The 24,977-nt window shown below is 40.6% G+C and overlaps 1 protein-coding gene across 3 annotated transcripts; it reads left to right on the top strand.

Moving 5' to 3' along the window:
- The first annotated feature begins 1,185 nt into the window (after positions 1-1,185).
- On the top strand, positions 1,186-24,721 carry LOC308094709 (lens fiber membrane intrinsic protein-like). Of its 3 annotated transcripts, none has more exons than XM_080441516.1 (9): positions 1,186-1,342; positions 7,640-7,913; positions 8,416-8,445; positions 9,111-9,153; positions 11,768-11,979; positions 14,783-14,965; positions 22,099-22,227; positions 23,880-24,017; positions 24,384-24,721. In XM_080441516.1, exons 2-9 carry the CDS (start codon positions 7,649-7,651, stop codon positions 24,431-24,433), a joined length of 1,050 nt encoding a protein of 349 aa, XP_080297642.1. In that variant the 5' UTR covers positions 1,186-1,342; positions 7,640-7,648; the 3' UTR covers positions 24,434-24,721. The 3 variants fall into 3 exon arrangements, with proteins under 3 accessions (XP_080297642.1, XP_080297641.1, XP_080297643.1); XM_080441515.1 differs by having other exon boundaries at positions 8,410-8,445; XM_080441517.1 differs by lacking the exon at positions 14,783-14,965 and having other exon boundaries at positions 8,410-8,445.
- Positions 24,722-24,977: the final 256 nt, after the last annotated feature.

The following is a 24,977-nucleotide window of genomic DNA, read 5'->3' as shown; positions in this document are numbered from 1 at the left end:
AGCAACAACTTGGTCTGAAACAAGGTTGTTATTGTTAACTAAAACCAATGAGATAACTAAACCTAGAATTAAAAAAAAAATGCTGACTGAAAGAAAAATAAATTCAAAGCTTTACAAAAAAAAATGACTCATAGGCCTATTTGATTTTGTCTTTACAAAACTAACTAAAAGTCAGTCATTGATAAGCCTAGTATTTTATTTGTATCTTCCAAATTAAAAGCCAATGCAATACAATATCCCTGTCTACCGAAACTGTAATGCTGGAGACGTGGAATGAAGGGGTGTGTACAATGGTACAGTAACTACACAGGGCAACGAGCCAACGAGAGCAACATACAGTATAAGACTTTGTTTTATTTCACTATGGAGTTCATTCTTTCCCCTCGGAGGGCAGAGGAAGACTTATGATCATTATTAAGCCAAATGTACTAATGTTCAGAGTCATCCAATCATGTTCCAAGGTACTGCATGTGTAGCGCACCGACAGAAGTGAAAATGTAAAGTTCAAGCCGTAGCACACCAGAGGTGAGACACATGAGATGGGAGGTAGCTCTCCAGTTTCTTCTAGCAGGAATCTATGCTTGTACTACAATACAACTAGGATCACAGCTAACCAAGAATCAGTCTAAACAATATTCAATCAAAAATAATAAACTGTACATTGAACTATATAGGATACCAGGTAAACAACAAACCTAGCACACATACATATGAAAGGACCGCAATGGAAATAAGCCGCCAGATTTTTTGTGTTTATCCTTTTGATAATGGTGTGACAATGTATTGTACATTATGTTTATTATCAATAAAGAGGTCAAAGTCAAAGCATCTGTCTATAACCTGATGTAAAATTTCAAGAAAAAACAGCCTAAGTAACAAAAACATGAGGACAAATGACCAAGCTAAGTCTGCATGGTGGTCATATCTAGGTAAAGTGCTACAGGCTAATAGGTGGAGTCACTCTGAAGAGATGAGTTTTCAGTTTACGGCAGAAAATAGGGAGTGAGTTTGCAGTAATGACAAGAATAGCGTAGCCGAAGCTGTGTGTCATTGTGTTTAGCCAATGGAAAAATAGCACAGCAAATTTAAATACTGGTTCCTCAACCAATCACAGGCTGTACAGATGTTGCATTAAAGGAACATTAAATTATATTTCTGTCTCTCTGATTTGTTGCAACACTGAGATTCACTTGTTAACCAGAGAGAGACAGAGATACAGAAAGAAAGAAACAGTAGATAGATAAATAGTAGGATAAACCCTAACCCACCCAAAACACAATAAGAGAGACTGTTGAACTGCTGTATCGATCATTTCACTCTACAACCTACAACTTCCACTGAGGTAAGTACAGGACAGGACTGCTATGACTAATATACATTGATTGATTGATTGATTGATTGATTGATTGATTGATTGATTGACTGACTAGTAGTACTACTATTAGTACTAAAGGTCATTACACACCGGTGATTAAGCGAATATACGTAAAACTCGGATGCGGTCTGAATAAATAAAAGACGCTTTTTCGCTCCACAAAACAGATGTGGAAGCTTGCATTGACTTTATAAGGTTTTAAAAAAAACTATTATTATTCGCATGAAAAAAATCGCCCCCGGTGTGTAAGGACCTTTACACTACATCTACAGTACTAGTACTGCTACTACAGCTACAGCTGCTTCTACACAATATTCCAGTAATAGTAAAACACCAATGTGTGAGCCTGAGATTTTTACATCACCTTAAACACTTCTACTATATTAGGGTCAAATCTGACATTTTCAAGTTAGGATATGTGGTTCAATATCACTGTAGGGTGCCTTTTGGAGTCCTGTTCATAAATCATTAATTTCCTCATGTTCATTTAGCTAGCATGCAAATTAATATTACAATATATATTTCATTTAGGTAAGGTTTTTAGTAGTTTGTTTTTATATTCCATACAAAGCTTGGTATTGATACATTTACATTACACATTTTGCCACAATCATAGCTAAGCAATTTATAGTTGAAAAGGTTTGGTATTGTTGTTTACAGATTAGAATGTAGGTCAAGGTCCAATGCTTCCATAACTGAGTGTTAACACTCCTACCAGAAACCCATTACAAAAGACACGTTAACCTTTTGCGAACTGGACAGCTGTAAATGGACATCTACACTCATACTGTATGCAACCCATAACTATTAACCCTAACCTAATCCCCAGGATTTCCCCATATTTTACCCTTCTCTCCTGCTGTCCTGACATTTAAATATGTTTCCACAAATATAATTTCTTTCCAATTTTCCTTTCCTATAAAAAGTCATGATCTTTTTTTTGGCACTGTCTAGCTTTCTTGCTTCCTTGTTCCGTGTTTTGTTGAACTGGGAAATCCTGCAGAGCTCTTTGAGTTTAGAAAATGCCCCTAACTTTCATATCAGATGATTCAACCTTTTCGATATATATATATTTTTCATATTAAGTTACGACATTAAGTATAGTGTAATCTACAGTATGAAACCGCTGATGCTCACTCAATAGCCCTCATTTATCACATGCAAGTTTGATCAATAAGGCCCAATGTGTTTCACTTCTCTATCAATGCCAAATAGCCTTCACCTGTACATCTGTTCCTTATTTTTGATATAAAGAATTTAACATAAAAGAGACTTCACCACACAAAATTAATGCAATGATGTTTATAACGAAATAATGTTTACATGTATTTAGTGTAAACATTAATGGAAATGTCACTTTGGCACGGGCCCCATCGGAAGAATCTGATCTGAAGCCTCGGATGAAATCCTGCCTGATGGAAGCCCGCCCCCGTAGATAATGCCACTCCTGGTGGTGCCTGCTGCTGGGCGGTGTCGGGTAGGTGGTGGGTGACCTGAAAAGATAGCACAAGTGAGACAAGGAAGGAAGAGGCATTCTTTTAAAGGAACACTGTCAAAGAGCTAGACCGATCTGATTGGAACAGGGCCACATGAGTTGATGGGAGAGGAATGTTAGGCTTGTTCAGTGCGGTCGTGCATGCGGTCAAGCATGCCGGCGGGCGTGCACGGTTTTTGGGTGGATTTTGATACTTTTTTCCCCTATTTTTTTTATTCTATTTATTTTGGTTTTAGGGTTAGGGTTAGGGTTAGGTTAGGGTTATGTTATTTAATTCTTATTTTTGCCTGATTTTACCGATTTATTATCAAAACATTTAAAATTCATTCAAAAATATATTTATTTTTTGCTAAATCGATTGGGTGGGCCAGCTTTCTATGTAGGTGGGCCACGGCCCACCCAGGCCCACCCATGGCTGCACCCCTGATACACATGATGAAAACAAAGCTATATTGTCCAACTTGACCATACTGTACAATACCAAATACTCTAAAACCAGTTCACCTGTGATGCGAGCTTGTATATGCTATTTTTGTGCAGTATTTAAACATTGTTTTTATACTTTTGAATTTTTAAGACAAATGTTCTCTTCTGGGGGTCCCTGGCACAAAACATTTTCAGATGGGGGTCCATGGCTAAAATCAAATGTATTAAAATATTTTGAAAATAGCAGATCTACAAGCTCACAACGCGTTGCATCGCTTGTGAGCTTGTAGAGCTATCTTCAAATAGCCAAAGTTTAAATAGGGCTTAAGTGGTTCATGTATGTTTTGCCATAATAATTAAAATCTACAGAGCAACTAGTAGTAACTAAAGTTTTTAATAATTGTAGTGGAGTAAAAGTATAATATTTGTCTCTGAGATGTATTGGAATATAGTAAAAGTATTGCAAATTGGAAATACTCCAGTCAAGTAAAAATACCTTTTTTTTTTAAGTGGTTAGCTATACTTTAGAAAACCTGGAGACTGTGAAGTCGTCCTCTGTATACTGGCAGCTAGGGCAGTCCTGAAACAGGCATTAAATGTGGCATAGTCCAAGTATATTCCATGTTTGGGATTTCAATAATTGGGTCTTATCAGCACAGACAGTGCTTCCATCTTACATTGCAGGAGCAAAATGGCCACTTAGCTGCAGAGGTGAGTGGGTGGGTATTATACTATGGTCAGGGTTGCATTGCTCATGGGACGGCCTTGCACGCCGTGCAGGAACCTATTTGACCAGGAGCACGCGCAGGCACATGCATATATTTAAATAAACTACTTTAAATTCACACCTCAACAAAGTTTACAAAGGCTCCCGACTCACACCAGGTGGATTAACATAGGAATGAGCCTAAATGCATATCAATTGTCCATTGTGTGACCTGTAGTGTAGGTGTTAAGCGACGTGCGCGTCAAGTCATTAAGTTTTACCAGCTAAACTAGTTTTTTGTTGAAGGTGAACAGGTACTGTAATCTATGTTGATGAGAAAGTCTATGGTATGCCAACAATAGAAAAGGATACTTGAGTGTCACAGCAGGTAATTATGTACATGATGGGTGATTAATGAAGGGCATGACAGGATTTAAAGGAATGCAGTGTCACAGTAGTTTGATGCAAAGGTGCCTAATTTTTGGTGAGGTGAGGAGGAGGTCTGATGGTGAGGCTGTGGATTATGATTTTGGTGTGTTATTATAGTTATTGCTATTATTGAAACACTTTCTCTTAGATGACGAAAATCAGCTTTTCTATTTACGCTTTTAAAAGCTCATGAACATTTTCTAAAAGCTGATTTGCATAGAGATGACAGATGGCATGCCATCTGTTTTTGCTCGTTTCCTGCACCATTTTCACTGTGATCTGACACACCTCATACACTCCATTAATCCATCGTCTTAAATATATATATATATATACAGTACTACCACAAAGGATTTAACGCGCGTTTTGACATTTTCAGGTAATTAAGGCAGCTATTAGCAATCATTACTTCTAGCTGACTTGTTGTCCTCGCCTGATCCAAACATGTACGGGTACCAAGTACAATACCATATTTGTGAGCATTAATGAGATGAGTACATCCTGTCACCAAAAGTATTCAAACCTTTTTTATTAGATTGTGAATATTTAAAAAAATTATCGACGATATTTTTCGTAATTTTTAAAACCAAAAAGTGCCGTGGACATAGACAAGTCTTGCCACGGATATGTTTGTCCATGTACATTGTACAGACATGTTGATGACCCCTGCCTCCCCTGCCTGTGTGTTTTTACGGCACGCTGGCTGTGCAGTGTTGCCATGTCCGCTTATTCTAAGTGACTTTTGGCTTTGTTTTTCTGTAAAGTTGCTTGTAAATATTGGGTAGTTGTGGGTTGCGTTTTTTTGGGATTGTTTCTGGCTTGTTTCCTAATGCTGTGTTCACACCGAAGGAAGCTGGACAAGCAGAAATCCATTTGAATTTGTGTTTTTTGATCAAACTGGGTGTGTCCAAGTACCTGTCACTGCAGTCTCCATGCTGCGGTGGGGAGATCTCCACTTGCTCGCCGAGAGCAGAGCAGCGCAGGTCAGAGTGATCTGTTGAGATTTGTCGGTGTCTCTGTGATAAAGGTTATTATAAATTCATGACAGTATGTAGTAACTTTAATATTCATTTTGTGTGGGTGTGTGTAGTCCACTTCGGCCTCCGGCGTTCATCTACCGCGCTCCGCCCGGTGAGAACCGGGCAAGGGGGACCACGGCGGACCGTGTGACAGTCCGCCCCCAGCGGGCTCTCCTCTCCCCGGGGTGAGCTGGTGGAGAGAGGGGCCTGCCTCACGGAACATAACCAGTTTTAACTGCTTTCACGACTTGTTGGTCACATATCCTTTTATTTCAGACCATAAATATGCCATGTTCTTGCCAAATCACCATTAATATTATTTTAAAAATAGATTTTTCTTTCGGCAACCCCATACCCGTGTCTGCTCCGAGACTTTTGGCTGAATGAGCTAGTCCCCGCCTACTCAGATCATGCTGTGCTCTGATTGGCTAGAATTGAGCTTTAAAAAGCTGACCTCTCGAAAGGCAAAAAAAAGCAGCTTGAAAGCTGAGGTCTGGGGAGAAAAAAAGCACACTTTTCTATTTACGCTTTTAAAAGCTCATGAAAAAAATGTAAAAGCTGATTTGCATAGAGATAACATTGAAAATAGAAGCTGATTCATGGCGTGGCTGTGGAAAGGGGGCGTGCCTGTAAAAAAAGGCTATGGCCAGTGTGGGGGTCAGAATGACAAGTCAGACGGTGCTATATTTCTGTAACGCCACTAGATGGAGGTAGTGGGTCTTGTGGATCACAGGTCATGTTGCAGAACGTGCTTGTACAAAGTCTTTAACACATGTAATATGTGTCATGCACAACCCATACACAGTCAAATTGGATATATTTTTATCCAATTATTATTTTATTTTTTTGAAAATAGATCTACAAGCTCACAACACAACACATCACATCACATCGTTGAAGATGGAAGGAGTAATTTGAGGGAATGTATGTCAGGAGTTATTTGTGACAGAAGGGTACCAATGAGAGGGAAGATGTATAAGACGGTAGTGAGACTAACCATGCTGTATGGCTTGGAAACTGATAAAAAGACAGGATGCGCAGCTGGAGGTGGCAGAATTGAGTATGCTATGATTCTCATTAGGAGTGTCAAGGACAGACATCATCAAAAATGGCTTAATTAAAGGATCAGCCCAGGTTAGAAGGTTTGGGGATAAAGCAAGAGAGGCGAGGTTCAGATGTTTTGGACATGTGAAAAGGAGGGATGAGATGTACATTAAGAGAAGGATGCTGAAGATGTAGCTGCCAGGTAAGAGGAGAAGAGGAAGGCCAAAGAGGAGGTTTAAGGATGTGGTGAGAGACAACATGCAGGTGGCAGGAGTCCAGCCTGGTCACCAGAGAAAAGGTTGTCACAGTACGTGCAGAAACGTACACCGTCACCGAGGAAGATGCAGAAAACAGAACCAGATGGAAAAAATTGAATACATGTTCAGAAGTCATGAGATTTCCTTTTTGCTTTAATCCCTGAGTTTGCCTGTTAGCACAGTTGTATGGCGTGTTTTTGAAATGTTTTAATTTCGATGGTTATAAATGGTAACTCCTGAAAACTTTCAAAAACATACTATGGGAGTGCTTTTTGGTGATTTGGTGATTGACCTCACAAAAGTAGCCTATAGGCAATATGCTGAAATGTCTTATTTTGTCGACCATCTTGAAATAAATGGCTGCCATCTTTGATTTACGGGTGCCCCGGTTTCCTAAATCGAAGAGTGATCTCCAAAGATGATTTGTACCAAATGTTCCGCTTGTATCACCATTTGAACGATTCTCCCAACATATTGATGTTACTGTATCTGCTTCACTTTATGGCGTGTTTTTGAAATGTTTTAATTTAGATGGTTATAAATGTTAACTCCTGTTTACAAATGTTCAGAAACATACTATGGGAGTGCTATTTGGTGATTTGGTGATTGACATCACAAAAGTATAGGTAAAGATGTATGCTGAATAATGTTAACATGTATTTAGTTTAAACCATCTTGAAGTAAATGGCCGCCATCTTTGATTTTCAAATGGCTAGGTTTCTCTTTTCAAAAACCTTTTGAATCCATTGAATGGAGAAAAACATTTTAGCTGCCTATATTAACTTAAACAAAAATAAAGGTAAAGAGATCTAAATAGAAGGATGTTGATAATTCAGTGTTTCCCTCCATGTTCTCATAGAATATTCATTTGTCCTCTCTTTGTACCAGGAAGAAATCATGGCAAGATCACAAACCATCATCACCATTCTGGAGGAGTTGGGAGACGAGGACTTCAAATCGTTCAAGTGGCATCTTTCTGAGGATAAACGGATCCCAAGACAGATCCCTTATGCCCAGCTGGCAAAACTTGACAGAGTGGACACCAGTGCTAAGATAAAGCAGAGCTATGGCACTGAGGGAGGCCTGAAGTTCATGATTCTGGTTCTCGAGGTGATAGACAGAAATGATTTAAAGGAGAGGTATTCACCCAAGACGAGACAAGGTAGATCAAGAGAAGTTAAACACGGCTATGGCCGTACGCCATTTGTAAGATATAACAAAACACACAAATCACTGGATTCTCTTTTGGAATGCTTTACTGAACTTTTAGAATCAGAATCTTGGGTCTTTGACGATTCAATAAGTTGATGATACATGCATACATAGCCTATGTAACTAGGTTGAGCAATAAACCCCTTCAGGGTGATACAGGTTGTCAAAGTGGGTGGCCAGGGGGCCCCCACTTTGTCAACCTGTATCATAGAATCCTAGTTAAGATGTAAGATGAGCAGAGGGGTTGGTGAGATTGGATGTGTTGCTGAGGACAAGCACACTACTGCCATGACAAGTTAGCTCCTGTAAACTATGATAATGTTGGTTGGCTCTGGTACTCTATCTATCTCTCTCTCTCTCTCTCTCTCTCTCTCTCTCTCTCTCTCTCTCTCTCTCTCTCTCTCTCTCTCTCTCTCTCTCTCTCTCTCTCTCTCTCTCTCTCTCAGAATCAGATATATTTGTCCTTCCAGATATCACTGATGGTGAGGCATCTCAATACTCTATAGAAATATAATATAATAATACTCAGTCCATGTCCGTCCTGGTTGTAACCATCACTCCCTCTATCCTTCTCTCTCTCTCTCATTCCTTCTCTTTCCCCTTGCACCCCTCTCTTCCTTGGAGGGACAGCGAGTGCATTTTCCGGCAGCGGCTGCTGCCGGTGGCGGCGGCGGCGGCGGCTGGAGCTGCCGGTGGCGTCAGCTTTGGGAGTGTGCTGCGTTTGTGTAACGCAGTCCCCACTAATATTATTTACGATTCTGTGCCTATCGGTACATAACTCGGACGCCGCTTAGTCGAATAGCAGACCATCGGCCGGTCGTCGCGGGCACTCGCGCCTGGAGGCGCTCGGGCGCGACTCCTTGGCCTCAAGGTCTGCTGATTCGGCGCGGCTCCGTCATGGTCCAAAACTATACTTTATCGGCGGAAAAAGAAGTTGACTGCCGCTCCTCCACCGGCAGTTCCGCGACTGCCGCTCCTCCACCGGCAGTTTCCGCGGCAGTTCCGCTGCTCCGCCGGCAGCTGACGCTCCACCGCCGGCAGTCACTGCCGGGAGCTGCCGCTCCTCCACCGGAAGTTCCGCGGACGTTCCGCGGCTGTTGCCGCTGCCGGAGAATGCACTCGCTCCTTCTGCTTCCTTGAACATCAGAACAGTGGCACAGTCAGGAGGGTGCATTTCCAGAAGAAACAAGGTAAAACCCAGGCTTTTGCCATGGTGCAGTTGTAATAATCCCTGGAGCATACTCCATTGTTTTAGTTTTTATCTCAGATGGATTTATTTTATTTCATGTGTTTATTAAGACAGGACACCGTAATGAACAGTCCATAAGAATGTAATGTAAATTACCGGATTTTCCGGATTGCTATCACCACAAAAAAAAAGCATAGAACAAGCAAAAATAGAATACATTACAAAAAGAAACAGTACAAGGATACAAAACAAGGGCACAAAACAAGTACAAAAAGTGCAAAGTATACCTGACTAAAACTATTTGACTCGTCTGTTTTAAGAACAGACTAAAATATAGCAGGATTTAAAAGAACGTACTAATTGGGAGATGGGAGATTAACCCTGTCGAACAACCCTGTAACCCATCGAACAACCCTGTAATGATAGGACATTTTGTCCAAATGCAGTTTGCCTGTGCTGCACTTCACAGTCCCCTCTAGTGGTTGACCTGGTGCCAAACTCACTACCAGTCCTTCGCTTTATGAATTCCCTCAAGGGAGGCGGGGAGAGTCCATGCAAGATTGTGTATATAACGCAAACCTGTTTAAAAACCTTAAAATTAAAACTTAAGAAGCTGTACTTCCGAAGGATATTGCAGTTTGTGAACCAATAATTAATGTGGGATAAAATCATGCAATGAAGATAAGATCTAGCAGCAGCACTGTCAGGAAGGGTCTGATCTGTTTAAAATTGTGTAGATTAAATTTGATTGTGGTTGTGACTTTCATCACATATTTTTGTTCATACTGGGTGATGTTTCTGATGCAATCAGCTTGCTATTTCATTTTGTGTTATTTGCTGGCTCAGTATGTTTGTTTCAACAAGACGGGTTGAAGACGGGCCAGTCTATGATGGGCAAGGTTTCAGCTAAATCTGACCACCATTGACTTCCATTGAAATTAAAGTTAAATATTTCAGAAAATATAAAACACGTGAAGGAAATGTGGGGTATTATACTTTATTTGCTTACTGGCAGCTTGCACAAGACATTTGGCACTGATTGGTCTATCTGTTTGCAAGATTAGCACCGGACACAGACAGAGGCATACCGGTAATTTCAGAAAAAATAGGGGGTGGCAGAAATATGTTTTAATTTAAGCCCCATTTACAAAATAGCAGAAATAGTGGATCTACAAGCTCACAAGTAGGCTGGAATCAAAACTGATTCGCTCCATTCAGGATATTACATATTTTTTCACTGTAAAGTGAAAAAAAAGTAAAGAAAAAAGGTTCACTGAACAGAGCGAATCAGTCTGGATTACCACCACTACTATTATATCACTACTTTCTCTATTTTACGGGGGGAAAAGTTCAAATGACATGCCCAAAATAGGGATGCCAGTTTGAAAGTGGTTAATGAATTGCGTCACATGTAGATGGATGGGCGTGGATTGAGATGCACTCAGCGTTGTTCTGAAATCAGATTAATAGAAAATAAAAAATCATTTTCAGAGTTGTGCATCACAATGCATAAAATAACTGAATTTAAGATAAATGTGAACAACTGCCATCCTCTGAGACCCTAAATGTACCACACAAGGACCTCAATGGAAACAAGACGGCAAGCACTTTTTTTGGAAAGACCTTTTAGACAAAGTGTTTTTTAACTGTACTTGTGCTGTTTTTTACATTTCTGCCTGATAAAATATTCAATCAATCAATCAAAACCCCAAATGACGCCCCTGGATACAGACATACAGACACACAGACAGATTCATATACTCACAGACCCATTTAACTCCCCTCCTACAGAGCCATGCCAATGCCATTAAATCATCATTACAGTGATTTGTGCTAAGACATTCACCATCCTCACTTATTAATTATTATTATTATTATTGTTATTATTACTATTATTATTATTATTATTATTATTATTATTATTATTATTATTATTACTATTATTATTATTATCATTATTATTATTATTTTGTTACTAACTTGCATCGTTCCCGAGTTGTTAATCTCTCAAGAACAGATTCTGCTCTCCGCTTGAATCTGTCGGGGGGGTTCGTCATAACGTGTACGCACTGGCCTACAAGTGGGCGTGCCTTCAGATCAGGAAGCAGGCCACGCTTTACCCAAACAAATGTAGTGGGCAAGATTTACTGTCTGTGCTCTCGCTTCCCACTAAAAACAAACCGAAACTCATTTAACAATAGCGTCCTCGGAGCAGACAAAACCACGGAAAGATATTCACATTTTAACTTGCTCTTTCATCATAGAAACAAGTGGGCTTATAACCAAAACGATCCATGTTCTCTGGGAGAAGTGGTGTTAGTGTTCCGTGTAGAAATATTGTTGGTGGGAATGAAAACATAGTCGCACCACCGGAAGTGGACGGCTGAGAGCAGACCAAAAACCCCGGTTTCCCTGTGCACGGGTGCTACATTGAGCACCCCCCCCCCCCCCCCCCCAGAGCCAAGTGAAAGAGTAAAAAACAGCAGAGTTGTTTTTCCTTTTTTATTTGGCGATGGGTTCCCAGATTGCAGAGTTGTTAACAGTGCATGTGCCTCATGCATTTCATATGTGTTAATCCATCTCCTGTATCTCTTCCTGTCGGGGTGCATTGACAGTGGCTCTCAATGGAAAATGTACCGCTGCATGGGTGTGGGTCTATTCTGTGCCATTTTGGGGAACATCCTACTGCTAGTCTCCACAGCAACCATCAACTGGCAGGTATACCGTTGGCTGGGTGTTCCACCAAAGTACACCCAGGGCCTGTGGAAGGAATGCACAGACAAAGACAACACCTGTATACCCATACATGAAGTCATGACTAAAAGAGGTAAAACCACCATCTCTTTATTCTATCTTTAAATTCCAAATCTGTGCAGCCTTGTGTTGTGTATGTTCTTTGCTCTTGTCCAAACAGTTCCACACTGACGTCATCAATACGACTGGCCTCCAAGTACTTTTATAACGGGTACTGCATTAGTTCAGTAAATGAAGCTTTGAAGCAATTCCTGACAGTCAAGCAGTGATGAGAGGAACATGTTGTATTTGTTATTATTTATCAGTCACGTTACAGCATGTAATAATATCACGTTAATGATTAACAAAGTAATACAACACTATGCAAAATGTATTAAAGGAGCACCCATTTTCATCCATATCTTCATATAATTGGTCCTCACTAATGCTCATTATAAGATGGCACCATTTCCATCTACTGACTCTGTGGAGTATGGACAGTTTAGAAACTAGCCCCGTTTGGAACCTCACTGTCCACTCTCCGAGATGAGGTTCTGCTGAAATCACTGCTACCCCTGGCCGGATGATGAATTACATCTTCTAACTGATACTGCGCTTTTCTCCAATAGATTAGATTAATAGATGGATAGATGGATAGATGGATAGATGGATAGATGGATGGATAGTCATAGTCAACAGGTTGTCATATAAGGATGCACATAGAGAGAGGCTTTATTTGGAATCTGAGAATGAACGGTAGGTTTAAGTCACAGTCTGACTAAATAAGTAATTTAAACGGTTGTTTCAACCCGTCACTTAAATTTTACTGCTGTTTGCTTTCTGGACTACCTTTATTTTTTGGATACGATGTGCAGAAAAAGGTCCTTTCGCCTGTCCCGCACAGACAGGGGCGGCCTTAATGAGTTTCAAGAGCTCATATGGGGCCCCCATATGCACCCCCCCCCCCCCCCGCAACAAAAAAAAAAGAAAGAAAGAAAAAAAGTTTTTTTATAATTTGTGGACTGAAGTTGGTTTGCTTCCACAATCCATAATGATGCATTTTCGAACTAAATTAATTAGGCTATCTGCACTTCCACCATGGACAGACAGCTAAAACAACTCACTCACATGATTCACTTGAGCTGAGCCCTGATTTAATCAGATCTACATCCTCTTCTTGCATGAAATTCTTGGACGTCGGCCAGCCAGAGGCGGGCCCCGGACTGGGATGCGAGTCAAAAATATTTTCTTTGTGGGGGCCCCCTGATATGAGGTTGGGGGCCCGTTTCAATTGAAACGGGTGAAACATAGGAAAGGCCGGCACTGCGCACAGCGAAAGGAGCTTGGAACCTAATCTCAGAGCTAACAGCGGAGGGCGAGGTTCCAAACGGGGCTATTCAGAAACCTGCCTACCAGTGACCGATTCCAAGCTAATCGAAACTACAGCCTTTCTCTTCCTGGAAAGTTAGCATGCTGAAAAAGAAGCCATTGTTCTTGCATTAATGAAAAATATTTTTTTCAAATCTTGTTTGAAATGATCAAACCTGCCTACCAATAATGTCACTGGTAGGCAGAATTCTGAACTGTCCACAGCCCTCCTCTGAGAGGGTGAGTAGACAGAAATAATGCCATCTTTTAATCAGCAGTAGCGAGGACCAATTATATGAAGATAGGTTGTTAATAGCTGCTTTTAAAAGTCTGGCCGTGTGTGAGTCTGTGAACAGCTAATCTCCGGCACTGTTGGACCAATCGGTGTGTGAAACCCATTTTTGTAATTGGCCTAATGGTGGCTCTGTCGCTAAAAGGCTGCTTCACGTTTTGGCCTATAACTCTTGAACCTTAGGTCGTACAATAAAAACGTTTTTTTCCCCGGATTGATGATGCAACTCACCATATAGGCCACTCCCTTGTGACACAGACTTGATTTCCCGCCATTTTTTTCTGTCCCACGAACGCCAAGCCAGGCTGAGAAGGAGCGTCTTTGTCGAGTTTCTCCTTAATTCTCCTCAACCACTTGAACCCCTGCAAACTTATTCTGGGGGAACCTTATCCAAAAATTGCTGATCTACAAGCTCAGAACCTGTCGTGTTGCGACACGTTGTGAACTTGTAGATCGACTAGATTGGCTGTAGGTGTAAAGTGGAAAAAGAGCGTACCAAGTAGGCTACAGTTGTAAGGTGAGTTATACTAATTATAGAGGGTTTAAGCAGTGGTGTCATGGGGGCCACATGGAGTAGGACGGCGAGTGGCTGTAAAATGTTCATGCACAAGGTACGGCACAGTACAGAGCACGCGCTTGCACGCACATGCATGCTAGAACACCCCTTAGATTCACGAGCTAAGTACCCAAATGGCTCCTTTCATAACAGGTTTACAAGTGAGTGTGAAAATGTGTCGTCACTCCTCGCATCTATAGGCTACACGGTAAAGCAACACAGCATCTTGGCTTCAGTAGCCGCTGCTTGCAATGCCTCAGCCACCGTCGAAGAAGAGAAAGATACTCGTTCAAAGCAAACTTTTAGTTTCAGCTCTATAATGGTCACAATGATTAATAGCATTTTTAGAATCTTTCATTCCTTGAATTTGTATTAGTTTAAAAAGACTAAAACTATAAGCTAAAAACATTTCCTATACAAACATGTTCACTACTTTAAGGTCAAATAAAATGTGCACTGTGTGCGTGCAGTGCGCGTGCGTGCACGTGACGTCATTAAAATACTGTTCGGCCGGGAAAAAAATCAACAATACACATCTGTTTTCTAGGTTTCGTGAAAAGGGCCCCATGGCCTGGCAGAGATACGTTTCTAGTCTAGTTATTTTATTTGTTGTTGTTGTTGTTGTTGTTACAATTTCGAGGAGACAAAACCAATCATTTTACTCTTGTGTATCCCCGACAGTACTGAGAGATGTGGAGACGTTTGGAGGAAATAGCTATGGAGCCAAGTGTGTCTTTCCCTTTTATTATGGTGGAAAGATATATGAGAACTGTACCACAGACGGACGCACAGAACTCGACCATTGGTGTGCCACTACTTCCAGCTATGACAAGGATGTGAAATGGGGATTCTGTCCCCAAGGAAGTGAGTGCCTGTCACCTTACTGTCACAATGGTTTCATCCTTTATTGTTTTTTTTTTTTTTTGAATATTTTATTTTTCATTTTAATTTTTCACAAAGTATACATACATACATACAACCCCCCCACAACCCTCCCTCCTCCCCACATACAAATCCACATACATAAAGGACAGCACAGATAAAAATAATCAAAACATAATAAAAAAAAAAATAAGGTACAAAAAAGAAAGAAAAGGAACATTAAGAAGAGACAAATCTGTTGTAAAAACATTAAGTAGCTTCGAGAAATAATAGATCTAGACCGAGATAGCTGTAGATAACAACCTATTCCATCTCTGATACAGGTTGAGGTAGGGACAACGTTTCCACATAGTCCAAATAAGGCTGCCAAATCTTCAAAAAAGTGTCAAACCCATTTCTTAAGCTATAAGTAATCTTCTCAAGAGGGACACAACTGTTCATTTCTGAGAACCATCTCGCAATGCCGAGGGGGGAGTCAGACTTCCATGTTATTGCAATGCACTTCCTAGCCACTCCAAGTGCCACCTCTATAAATTTAATTTTGTGTCTTCTTAGTTTTGCACTGATAGCAGTGAAATTGCCTAAGAGGCAGACTTCAGGGTCTAACGGGAAGGGAGCCTCTATAATTTTAGCCAGTGTGTCACAGAAATCATACCAGAATGTTTTAACTTTTATACATTGCCATGTACAATGCAAAAAGGAGCCTTCTTCTGTGCTACACCTAAAACATAAATCTGATATCCCAGAATTATATCTATGTAACTTTTGAGGTGTGTAATAAAGCTGATGGAGAAAATTATAATGAGTCAGTCTATATCTAGAATTAATAGTAGCAGAGAGGCTATCACGACACAAATCAGACCACAAACCTTCATCAATAGTAATATTTAAATCAGACTCCCATCTCTCTCTAGATTTGTGTAAGCCTACTCTCGGGCATTGACTCAGCAATAAAAAGTACATATTGGAAATGAATCTGTATGAACACGGGCCATTATGTAACCAATTCTCCACATCAGTAAAAACCGGTAAAGTCATCTCAGGCCCCAGAGTCCTTCTGAGATAATCCCTTAGTTGCAGAAAACAGAAAAAATGTCTGTTTGATAAGTCATATTTCCCCCTCAACTGTTCAAAAGTCATGAGCTGTCCATCTTTATAACAATGTTCCAGGAGTTTTATTCCATTGTCATGCCATGACTCCAGAATTCTATTGCCCACAAACATGGGTAGAAGCCCGTTTTTCTTCAGTGGAGTTCTAGGAGATAAGTCAGTTCTACACTTAAGAATCTTGCGGAAGTTTTGATTGAATGAATTGAGAAACAATTTTTTGATTTGGCCGCAATAGTTTTGGGGTTCCATTTATAAATAAACTCACTGGCCACTGTTTCTTTTAGGGCATGCATTTCCATTTGAACCCAGGAGGGGGCATCATCACCCTTAAAAAGAAAAGAAATGAACCTCATTTGAGAAGATAGATAGTACATCTTGAAATTTGGCAATTTAAGACCCCCTTGACAATAGTCCCATGTAAGTTTCTCCAAAGACACTCGTGGAGTTTTATTGTTCCACAGAAACTCCCTGACTTTTTTATTCAAGGACTGAAAGAAGCTTTGAGGTACTGGGATAGGCAGAGACTGAAAGAGATACATCAGCCTGGGCAATATATTCATCTTGATGCAGTTAATCCTGCCAATCAAAGTAATAGGTAAGGGTTTCCATCTGTTCAAGTCCTCCTCTATTTTATTAAGTAACACAGTATAATTAAGTTTAAAGAGATTTTTCACATCCTTGTCTATGTTTATGCCAAGATATTTAAAGCCATTTGGGGACCATTTAAAAGGGGTTATTCCTTGATAGATTGTGTAATCAAAATTTGTAAGAGGAAGTATTTCACTCTTATCAAAATTAAGTTTGTAACCTGAAATGGTGCCATAATCGTCAATCAGGCTTTGTAGTTTAGGAAGAGACACAGATGGGTTTGTCAAGGTCAGACATACATCATCGGCAAAAAGGTTGATCTTGTGAGTTGACTGACCCACCTGGAACCCCTGTATATCTGCATTTTGTCTCACAGCCTCCGCCAAAGGCTCGATGGCCGCGACGAAGAGTCCTGGAGAGAGCGGACAGCCCTGGCGGCTTGACCTACTCAAGGGGAAACTGGCTGACATTTGGCCATTAGTAGTGATTCTGGCCTTGGGGCTGTGATATAGTGTTTTAACCCAATCAATAAAAGAGGGCCCAAAGCCAAATTTACTCAAAACCTTGATCATATAAGGCCATTCCAATCTATCAAAGGCATGGCTGGCATCCAGTGCCACAACAATACTTTGTTCAGGTTTAGATTTGGCCAATTGAATAATGTTGAACAGTCTGCGAAGATTATTACTGGACGATCGATCTTTAATAAAACCTGATTGATCTTTGTTGATCAATTTAGGCAGATACTGCGCTAATCTATTGGCTAGGATCTTGGAAATCAATTTATAATCTGAGTTTAATAATGAGATAGGTCTAAATGACGCTGGCTTTAAAGGGTCTTTGTTTTTTTTATGAATGACGGTTATAATAGCTGTAGAAAAGGAATCAGGAAGAGTCTTAGTTTCAGATGCCCTATTGAGCACATCTACAAAAAGAGGAATTAACAAGTCTTTAAATTCTTTATAGAATTCAGGAGGAAAACCATCCTCTCCGGGACTTTTGTTAGACTGCAAAGACGACAGTGTTCGTTCAATTTCTGCTGTAGTGAATGGCCGTTCAAGATCATTCTGCTCTTCTTGATTTAATTTAGGTAATTCAATAGTAGATAAGAATGTATCAATTTGAGTTAAATCCTCTGGTGATTCTGATGAATACAATTCGGTATAGAACTGCTTAAAAGTATCATTAATTTCTTTTGGGTCACATGTGATCAAGCCAGCGTTAGTCTTGATAGAATTAATAGTCCTTGAGCTTTCCTCTTTCTTCAATTGCCAGGCGAGGACCTTGTGTGCCTTGTCCCCTAACTCATAATATCTCTGCTTAGTTCTAAGAATAGCTTTTTCAGTTTTATAAGTACCCAATGTGTTATACTTGAGTTTTTTATTAACCAGTGAACGATGCAATTCTGTACAACCAGAGCGTTGGAACTCTTTTTCTAGATCTAAGATTTCTTTCTCAAGTTCTTCCATTTCTACTGTATATTTTTTAGTAAGAGCCTTTGTAAAGGAGATTATTTGACCCCTTAAATAGCATTTCAAACAATCCCATAGAACAAAACTATTGGGTGAGGATGGACAGTTAGTTTCACAGAAAAACGTAATCTGATCTCTCACAAACTTTTTAAAGTCTGCTTTTTTAAGAAGGGTTGGATTTAAACGCCACCTATAAGAATTCTGTATCTTTTCAGGTATTAATATAGACAGGGTCAAAGGGGAGTGATCTGAGAGTAATCTGGACAGATATTCAGATTCCACTGTTCTATGTGTTAGCTGTGTAGATAGCAGGAAGAAATCAATTCGACTATGGGTGCCATGACGGGCAGAGTAAAAGCTATAATCTCTATCCTGTGGGTGCAATTGTCTCCAGATATCTGTTAAATTCAAATCTTTCATGAATGCCAAGGTAGACTTTGCTGCCTTTGTTCTTGTCACTACATTGGTTGACGACCTGTCCAGAATCGGACATAAACAGAAATTCCAATCACCGCCAGTCAGAATATTACCCTGAGCCCTCGAGACCTGAAGAAAGAGATCTTGAATAAAAGGATCGTCGTCATAGTTAGGGGCATAAACATTCAAAAATGTCCACGGTTCTGAATACATTTCACAATGGACAATCACATATCGGCCCAGTGGATCACAAATAGTCTCCTGTATTGTCAAGGGAATATTCTTTTTAACCAATATCGCCACTCCCCTTGCTTTAGAATTAAATGATGATGCAAACACCTGTCCTACCCATTCCCTCTTCAGCTTCTTATGTTCACTTGCTATAAGGTGAGTTTCTTGTATAAAAGCAATATCAGTATTAAGCTTTTTTAAATATGTAAGAACTCTTTTCCTTTTGACAGGCCCATTTAAACCATTCACATTAAAACTTATACATTTTACCACATTGACCATTTGTCCTATGAAATATACATTTTTTTAACTAACCAGTCCAGTTCAGAATCTCCCAAAACTAAGTATCTAGATAAATGTATGTCTCTTCTAACACAGGAAAAAAAGAACAAAACAAACACACAAACAACCCTCCCCCCCGGTACCATCTTACCCAAACCTATGGCACCAATCAAAACCCAAAAGGGGCCATGTGTCTCGCACTTGTCAAACAAAGACATGCCTGACTAACTACACACACTGTCAGGTCCCGAGCTTAAAATAATAGTTAACAGTAAACCACTAATTCTTGAAAAAACAAAAATAAGCACCATGAGTGTCTATTTGGCTAACTAAGAATATAGCCACAATAAAATGAAACCGAAAAGCATCTTATAACAATTTAAAATAAACTCAACTCTCAAAAAAAAATAAAAATTAAAGCAACCATCAATGAGTGTCTCTTTGGTGCACAACAGTGTTGACCCAAAATAGCACTACTGTACAAAAATCGTGATGAGATTGAAAAAAATATAAAAAATAAACACTTTACGGTAAATAGTCGTGAATTCTCTTCTCTGATGTCCAGTTGTAAGACTACATCTTCCAATAGCAATGAAAACAAACCAGAAAAAAAACTAAAATAGTACCTTAATTACTTTTCAGATTAGAATATGGTGTAAAGATAGATGTGATGATCAGTCCTCGATTCCTCCGGAGTCCCCCCCCTCTGGGAGATCCCCCACTGGGGCACCCCTTCCTGGGGAGCCCCTTCCCGGGGAGCCCCCCCCCGGGGGAGACCCTCCTGTGAGACCCTCGAGAAAAGTAGCGACTTCCTTCGGCGTTTTGAAGAACCTCTTCTTTCCATCAGGCATATCAACCCGGAGCGTAGCAGGATGTAGGAGAGAATAACGGAGGTTTCTCTTTTTTAACTCCTGTTTCACTTGGCCAAACTCCTTTTTGCGTTTCAGGAGCTTGGCTGTCACATCTGGAAAGAACGACAGGGGTGTCCCTCTGTAACAAATGGGTCCTTTCTCCATCGACAGCTTCGTGGCGAGGCGTAGAATCTTGTCTCTGTCTTGGCACTTGAGTAGGCGAATGAGCACCGCTCTCGGGTATTTATTTGATCGCGGTCCCGTCCGGTGTATGCGTTCAAATATCAATGGTTCGGTGAAGTGTTCCTCACCAAAAATGGATGGAATCAATTCAGTAAAGAAACGCACCGGGTCGGTTCCCTCACTGCCCTCTTTAAGATTGGTCACTCTGATATTCGCGCGTCGGCTGTAATTCTCGAGCTCATCAATTTTCTCAAGTAAAAAGTCATTTTCTCCACGCAGCTTGTTAACATCCGCGTCCACCACAACAAGCTGGTCCTCGGCTGTGCTGATGCGTTCTTCAGCCTCGGTGATGCGTGTGCTCACGCCATCAATTAAACCCCTCAGTCCAGAAATGGAACGATTAATTTCGTCAGTTTTAGAGTCCAATTTGTCAGATAGGGCCTTGTTACCCCGTCGAATCTCCTGAAGTATGCGTGAATCTGCTCCAATCTCCTCAGCTGGTACACGAGAAGTATCAACAACATTAGCAACACGTTGCTTGCTAATGCTAATGCTAACAGCTGGAGCCGTTCCCTCTGGCGTCGAAGTTTGGTCCTCCATATCGTCGTTATTCTGTCTTATTCTGGCTGAAATGGATCTTGTCAGCATAACAATGTCTTAAAATAGAAAAAGTAGCACTCTGGTTGTGTTTAACTGTCAAAAAAATTAATTAAATCAGGATAAATGTCGGAGCTCCAAAACCCTGCGTCTGCCTAGCTCTGCTGCATCACGTGACCTCCATCCTTTATTGTTGTATCTTTGTTGATAGTGTGGGAGACAAGTTATGAACATTATTATTTCAGTAATAAGTGCTATGTTTTGTATTTTGGTAGTTTGTTTGACAGTTCATATAAATTGAGATATGTGTTAATTGAATAAGTTAATTTAAATGCTCAAAGTTATGCAATAAATATTTAATTTAATTCATGTTGTTGTATCTTGTAAAATACACCATTAATACTGTTATGCATTTTACTGTCTGTCCCTTTAAGCCTTAAGTTTAAGGTATATCGGGCTCTTTTGTTTAACTAGATTTTCAGGCCGCTATGGGGCGTTTAAATCCAGTGTTATATTGCGCTGATCAGAGCAATTGTCACTGAGTTATGGCCATTGATAAATACTGATGTAACACTGCTATAGTGCCCCATATGTGTGCAATTTTTTTTTTTGTGTGACTATTCTCATGGCAGACCACAGAACAGTGGTTGTGCCAAGTGTGGTGCAGATTGGAACAACTGTGTGCCTGTGGCCACCGGGGGCCCCTAACATGTCCCCTGAGGCCAAACATGGCCCTTTGTATGACTATTAAAATGGCAGTGTTTGTGGCAAGTTTGGTGCAGATTGGAGGCTGGAGCAACAGTGTGGCCCCTGGGTATGTTAGGGGGCTATTCTGATGGCAGCCCCCTGAACAGGTGTTTGTGCCCAATTTGGTGTGGATTGGGGCCACAGGCGCAGCGCCTGTGGCCACCCCCTGGGAGCCACACGTGGTCCCTGGTTTGGCTATTCTGATGAATGGCAAACCCCTGACCAGTGTTTGTGCCAAGTTCGGTTCGGATTGGAGCAACTGTGCGGATGTTACATTTGTGATGTCCACCGTCCTCCCGCCTTCCACCTACCCTCTAGGCAATTTGAATATAGGATTAGGGTGAAGAGTTGAGGCTCAGTTAGGAACAGAACCACGTGTTTTTGTTACCATAGTCGTCTGATGACTCTGTCGTTGACAAGCTGTCAACATTTCCTCTTGGGGCGCGTTATGAGCTTCTACTGTAGATCAGCTATTTTAGCCAAATGTTTTCCCCACAATAGAATGCATGCTAGTATTCATGCTTGTTAATCATGTTGGTTAATTGGCCAGTGTTGACCAATTAGCATGAAGGCCCAGTGTTGGCTTGTTACGCCACTGTCTGTGACACCCCCTGTCTGTCTGTGTCTCCACCACCAGTACCAGCAGTCACCACCGCCGGTGCCTTCATGATCCTGTCCTGCATGGTATGCTTCGCTGGCATCATCATGTCCTTTGTCCAGATCTTTAAGCGCTCGTTGGCTGCAGGGATTTTGTTCCTTATTTCAGGTGAGTCTTCGCACACACATATACAAAAATAAATGTAAATCTTTACTCTGAGAGTGTGAAAATGGACCCTAGATAGTCTAAAAATGAACCATTAGACTCTTAGGGCCCTATTTTAACGGCAGAACTTGCGCCTTGGAGGTGTTTCCACACCAAATTCACTCTCTACAGGGCGCATCATGTGGATGCATTGTGGCCTGGCGGGTTGCACGGGTTGTGCCAGGCCCTGGCGCAACCCGCCCTGAATTAGTGGTGCGTTACATTAATTAAACAAAACAGAGTGTTGGCTGCCATCACCTTGAAGAACGAGCTGCGCCCGCCGTGAGGCGCAATCCTTTTTAAGTGGTGGATCAGAACTGAAGACGCATTGAACACTTTTAGCGTCAAAATCAATGTCCTCGTGCATGAAGTGAAAACAAGCAAGCTTAAAATCTATGAGAGCGAGCAGCATTAATAATGTGATATAATGATGTCAGGAGACGTCGGAAAACAAAAGTTCTCTTCTCACGGAAACATTGAAACGAGAGCTGTCCAAAACGCAGTGCATGGCCATTACTGTCCAACAGACTAATGTGATATCTTGACATATCAACTTAATTCTCAGTTAGGTAAGGTTATTATATATTAAAGCATGCCAATACCAGTGCGTTCCGTCTGCGCACATTCAGAAGTCCAATATCGATGTGGATGTCCCTCTTTCTTTGGTGTTTTACCCAAGTGGGTGTGGTAATAGGCCTAAACCCTAACCTTTAACCTCACAAAAACTATGCCTAACGCTAACCTTAACCCTAAACCTAACCTCACAAACACTATGTCTAACCCTAACCTTAACCCTAAACTCAAAACACTGGGAGAGAGTGCGTACCTCCCAGAGCTCTCATTCTTATGCTTCATTTACACTTGGTTGCGCGCCTGTTGCTAGAGCTATACCGAAAATATCTGATCTATTTTCTGTGAGGCATATGCTCCGTTTATTTCCATCAGCGCTTGCTTGTCTGTTCACACGCAAAGCTGGCTAAATAATCTTTGGTTTTATTTCCTGGGTTAATGAAGAAAGTTCTTGAAATGCCACCTCAATTGTTGAACAGGACTGAATCCAAAAACATGTTGCGTGTGAACATGGTCATGTTGAGTATGTCCTCGATTTAAACGTAACACTAACGAACCCTAAACCCTAATCCTAACCTTAATCTCACAAAAAGCAATGCCTAAACGTAACCTTAACCCTAACCATGAACCTAAACGTTGAAATGCAACGTACCTCAAATTAAAAAATAGCATTTCGGCATGATCACGCCAGACCACGCCTCATTTTAAGACCAACACACCCCCATGTGAAAAATATGTGCAAGATCATTTGGTATCTAGTCCATTTTAATTTAACCACTGTGTCAGGGGGACAATACGGAAAGCACTTTGCGTTTTGCGTTGTGCGCATGTATATACCATGTGCTACAATGTCCATTTGATATACTGTATGATATCCATGAAGCATGTTCCACTGTGAATGATGAGGTGAATGATGATAGGTGAATGTGATTGTAAAGTTTAAACATTTGAGTGGTTGGAAAGACTAGAAAATGCAGTCCATTTACCATTTACCCACACATACTGTATACATAATCTTGTAACTCTCGATCTCCCATCTTTCCCAGCTTTCATTGTTCTGATGATCATGGCCATCTATACTGGTATGGCGTTCTCTGACTTTAAAGGTCAGAATGCCGATAACTGGTACTTCGGCTCATCTTACAAACTAGGCTGGGTGGCTACAGTCATGATCTTGTTTGCAGGTAGGAAATGAGTAAATCCACCTCACCAAGAAGAACCACATTGTTATCCTAATCCGAAAGTTTAGCCTCGGGCTAATGTTCTTCTATAAGAAAAAAAATCGAAGTCTAATTTAAGACATTGATAGTAAAATTTGTATCGGGCAGTAAAGAGAATATGAGCTTGACAATATATTCTATGAAAGGGTATGTTTGTCCTCAGTTTGTGGCAGAGCCCTTCTAAAACAATAGGCCATTTGAAGCCAAATTCTACCTGTTTACCATGTTGTAAAAATCTTTCTTCAGCCAGATTGTAAAAGCCACATATTCTGTACAACACTGTGAATATAGCCTATAGAATATTCCTTGTTGGGCCTCTGTCTGTTGCAGGTATCTTGCAGATGTGGGACTACAGAAAAAGAAGGATTGGTCCATGCTAGAGGGAGACAGCCACTCTGACAGAAATATATTCTACAAAAAAAATTCTACCAAAATGGTCAGAAGTTCAGAACTGATCTAACTCAAGAGATGACGTCTGACACTATTGACAGAGACTAAGAACTGGTCCAGGGACTGATCCAGAAAGATTCATTATGCTTTTAGAAGTCTTGTGATTCCTTTAGGTTATATTCTTAATCATTTTAACCATGCGTATATTGTAATGTTTTACTTCAAATGATTTCACTGCCTTCATTTAGGATCACTTTACAATTATGTGAAAGGGAAATATATTTATAATTTGAGTATGGCAGAGTTTTCAATAAAATTCCTCTTCAAATAGTATGTGATGTTATTAGTTTTAATGTATTTAATTCCCCATGCCACCAGTAGAGGTCAGCACTATAACTCAATGGAAAGAAAATCAAATGAAAAAGCAACAACAATACTTTATTGAGCTAATTTGGACATTGAAGACTCATTGATTCTTTTTAAGATACAGTACCTAAAATTCTGCATCCTTCTCTAAACCTACACATTAGTAGT

The sequence above is a fragment of the Gymnoscopelus braueri genome (genome assembly GCF_963280865.1).
Source record: "Gymnoscopelus braueri genome assembly, chromosome: 11".
Classification (NCBI taxonomy): Eukaryota; Metazoa; Chordata; class Actinopteri; order Myctophiformes; family Myctophidae; genus Gymnoscopelus; species Gymnoscopelus braueri.
The sequence above is the reverse complement of the archived record's forward strand: the minus strand, read 5'-3'. Positions and strand labels throughout refer to the sequence as shown.

Bases quoted from the DNA above. Each gene is read 5' to 3' on its own strand.
- LOC308094709 (XM_080441515.1), top strand. From the start codon at position 7,649: ATGGCAAGATCACAAACCATCATCACCATTCTGGAGGAGTTGGGAGAC. The intron at 7,914-8,409 runs GTAGATCAAGAG...TCTCTCTCTCAG, and splicing joins TTCACCCAAGACGAGACAAG to AATCAGATATATTTGTCCTT. The intron at 9,154-11,767 runs GTAAAACCCAGG...GTGCATTGACAG, and splicing joins GCATTTCCAGAAGAAACAAG to TGGCTCTCAATGGAAAATGT.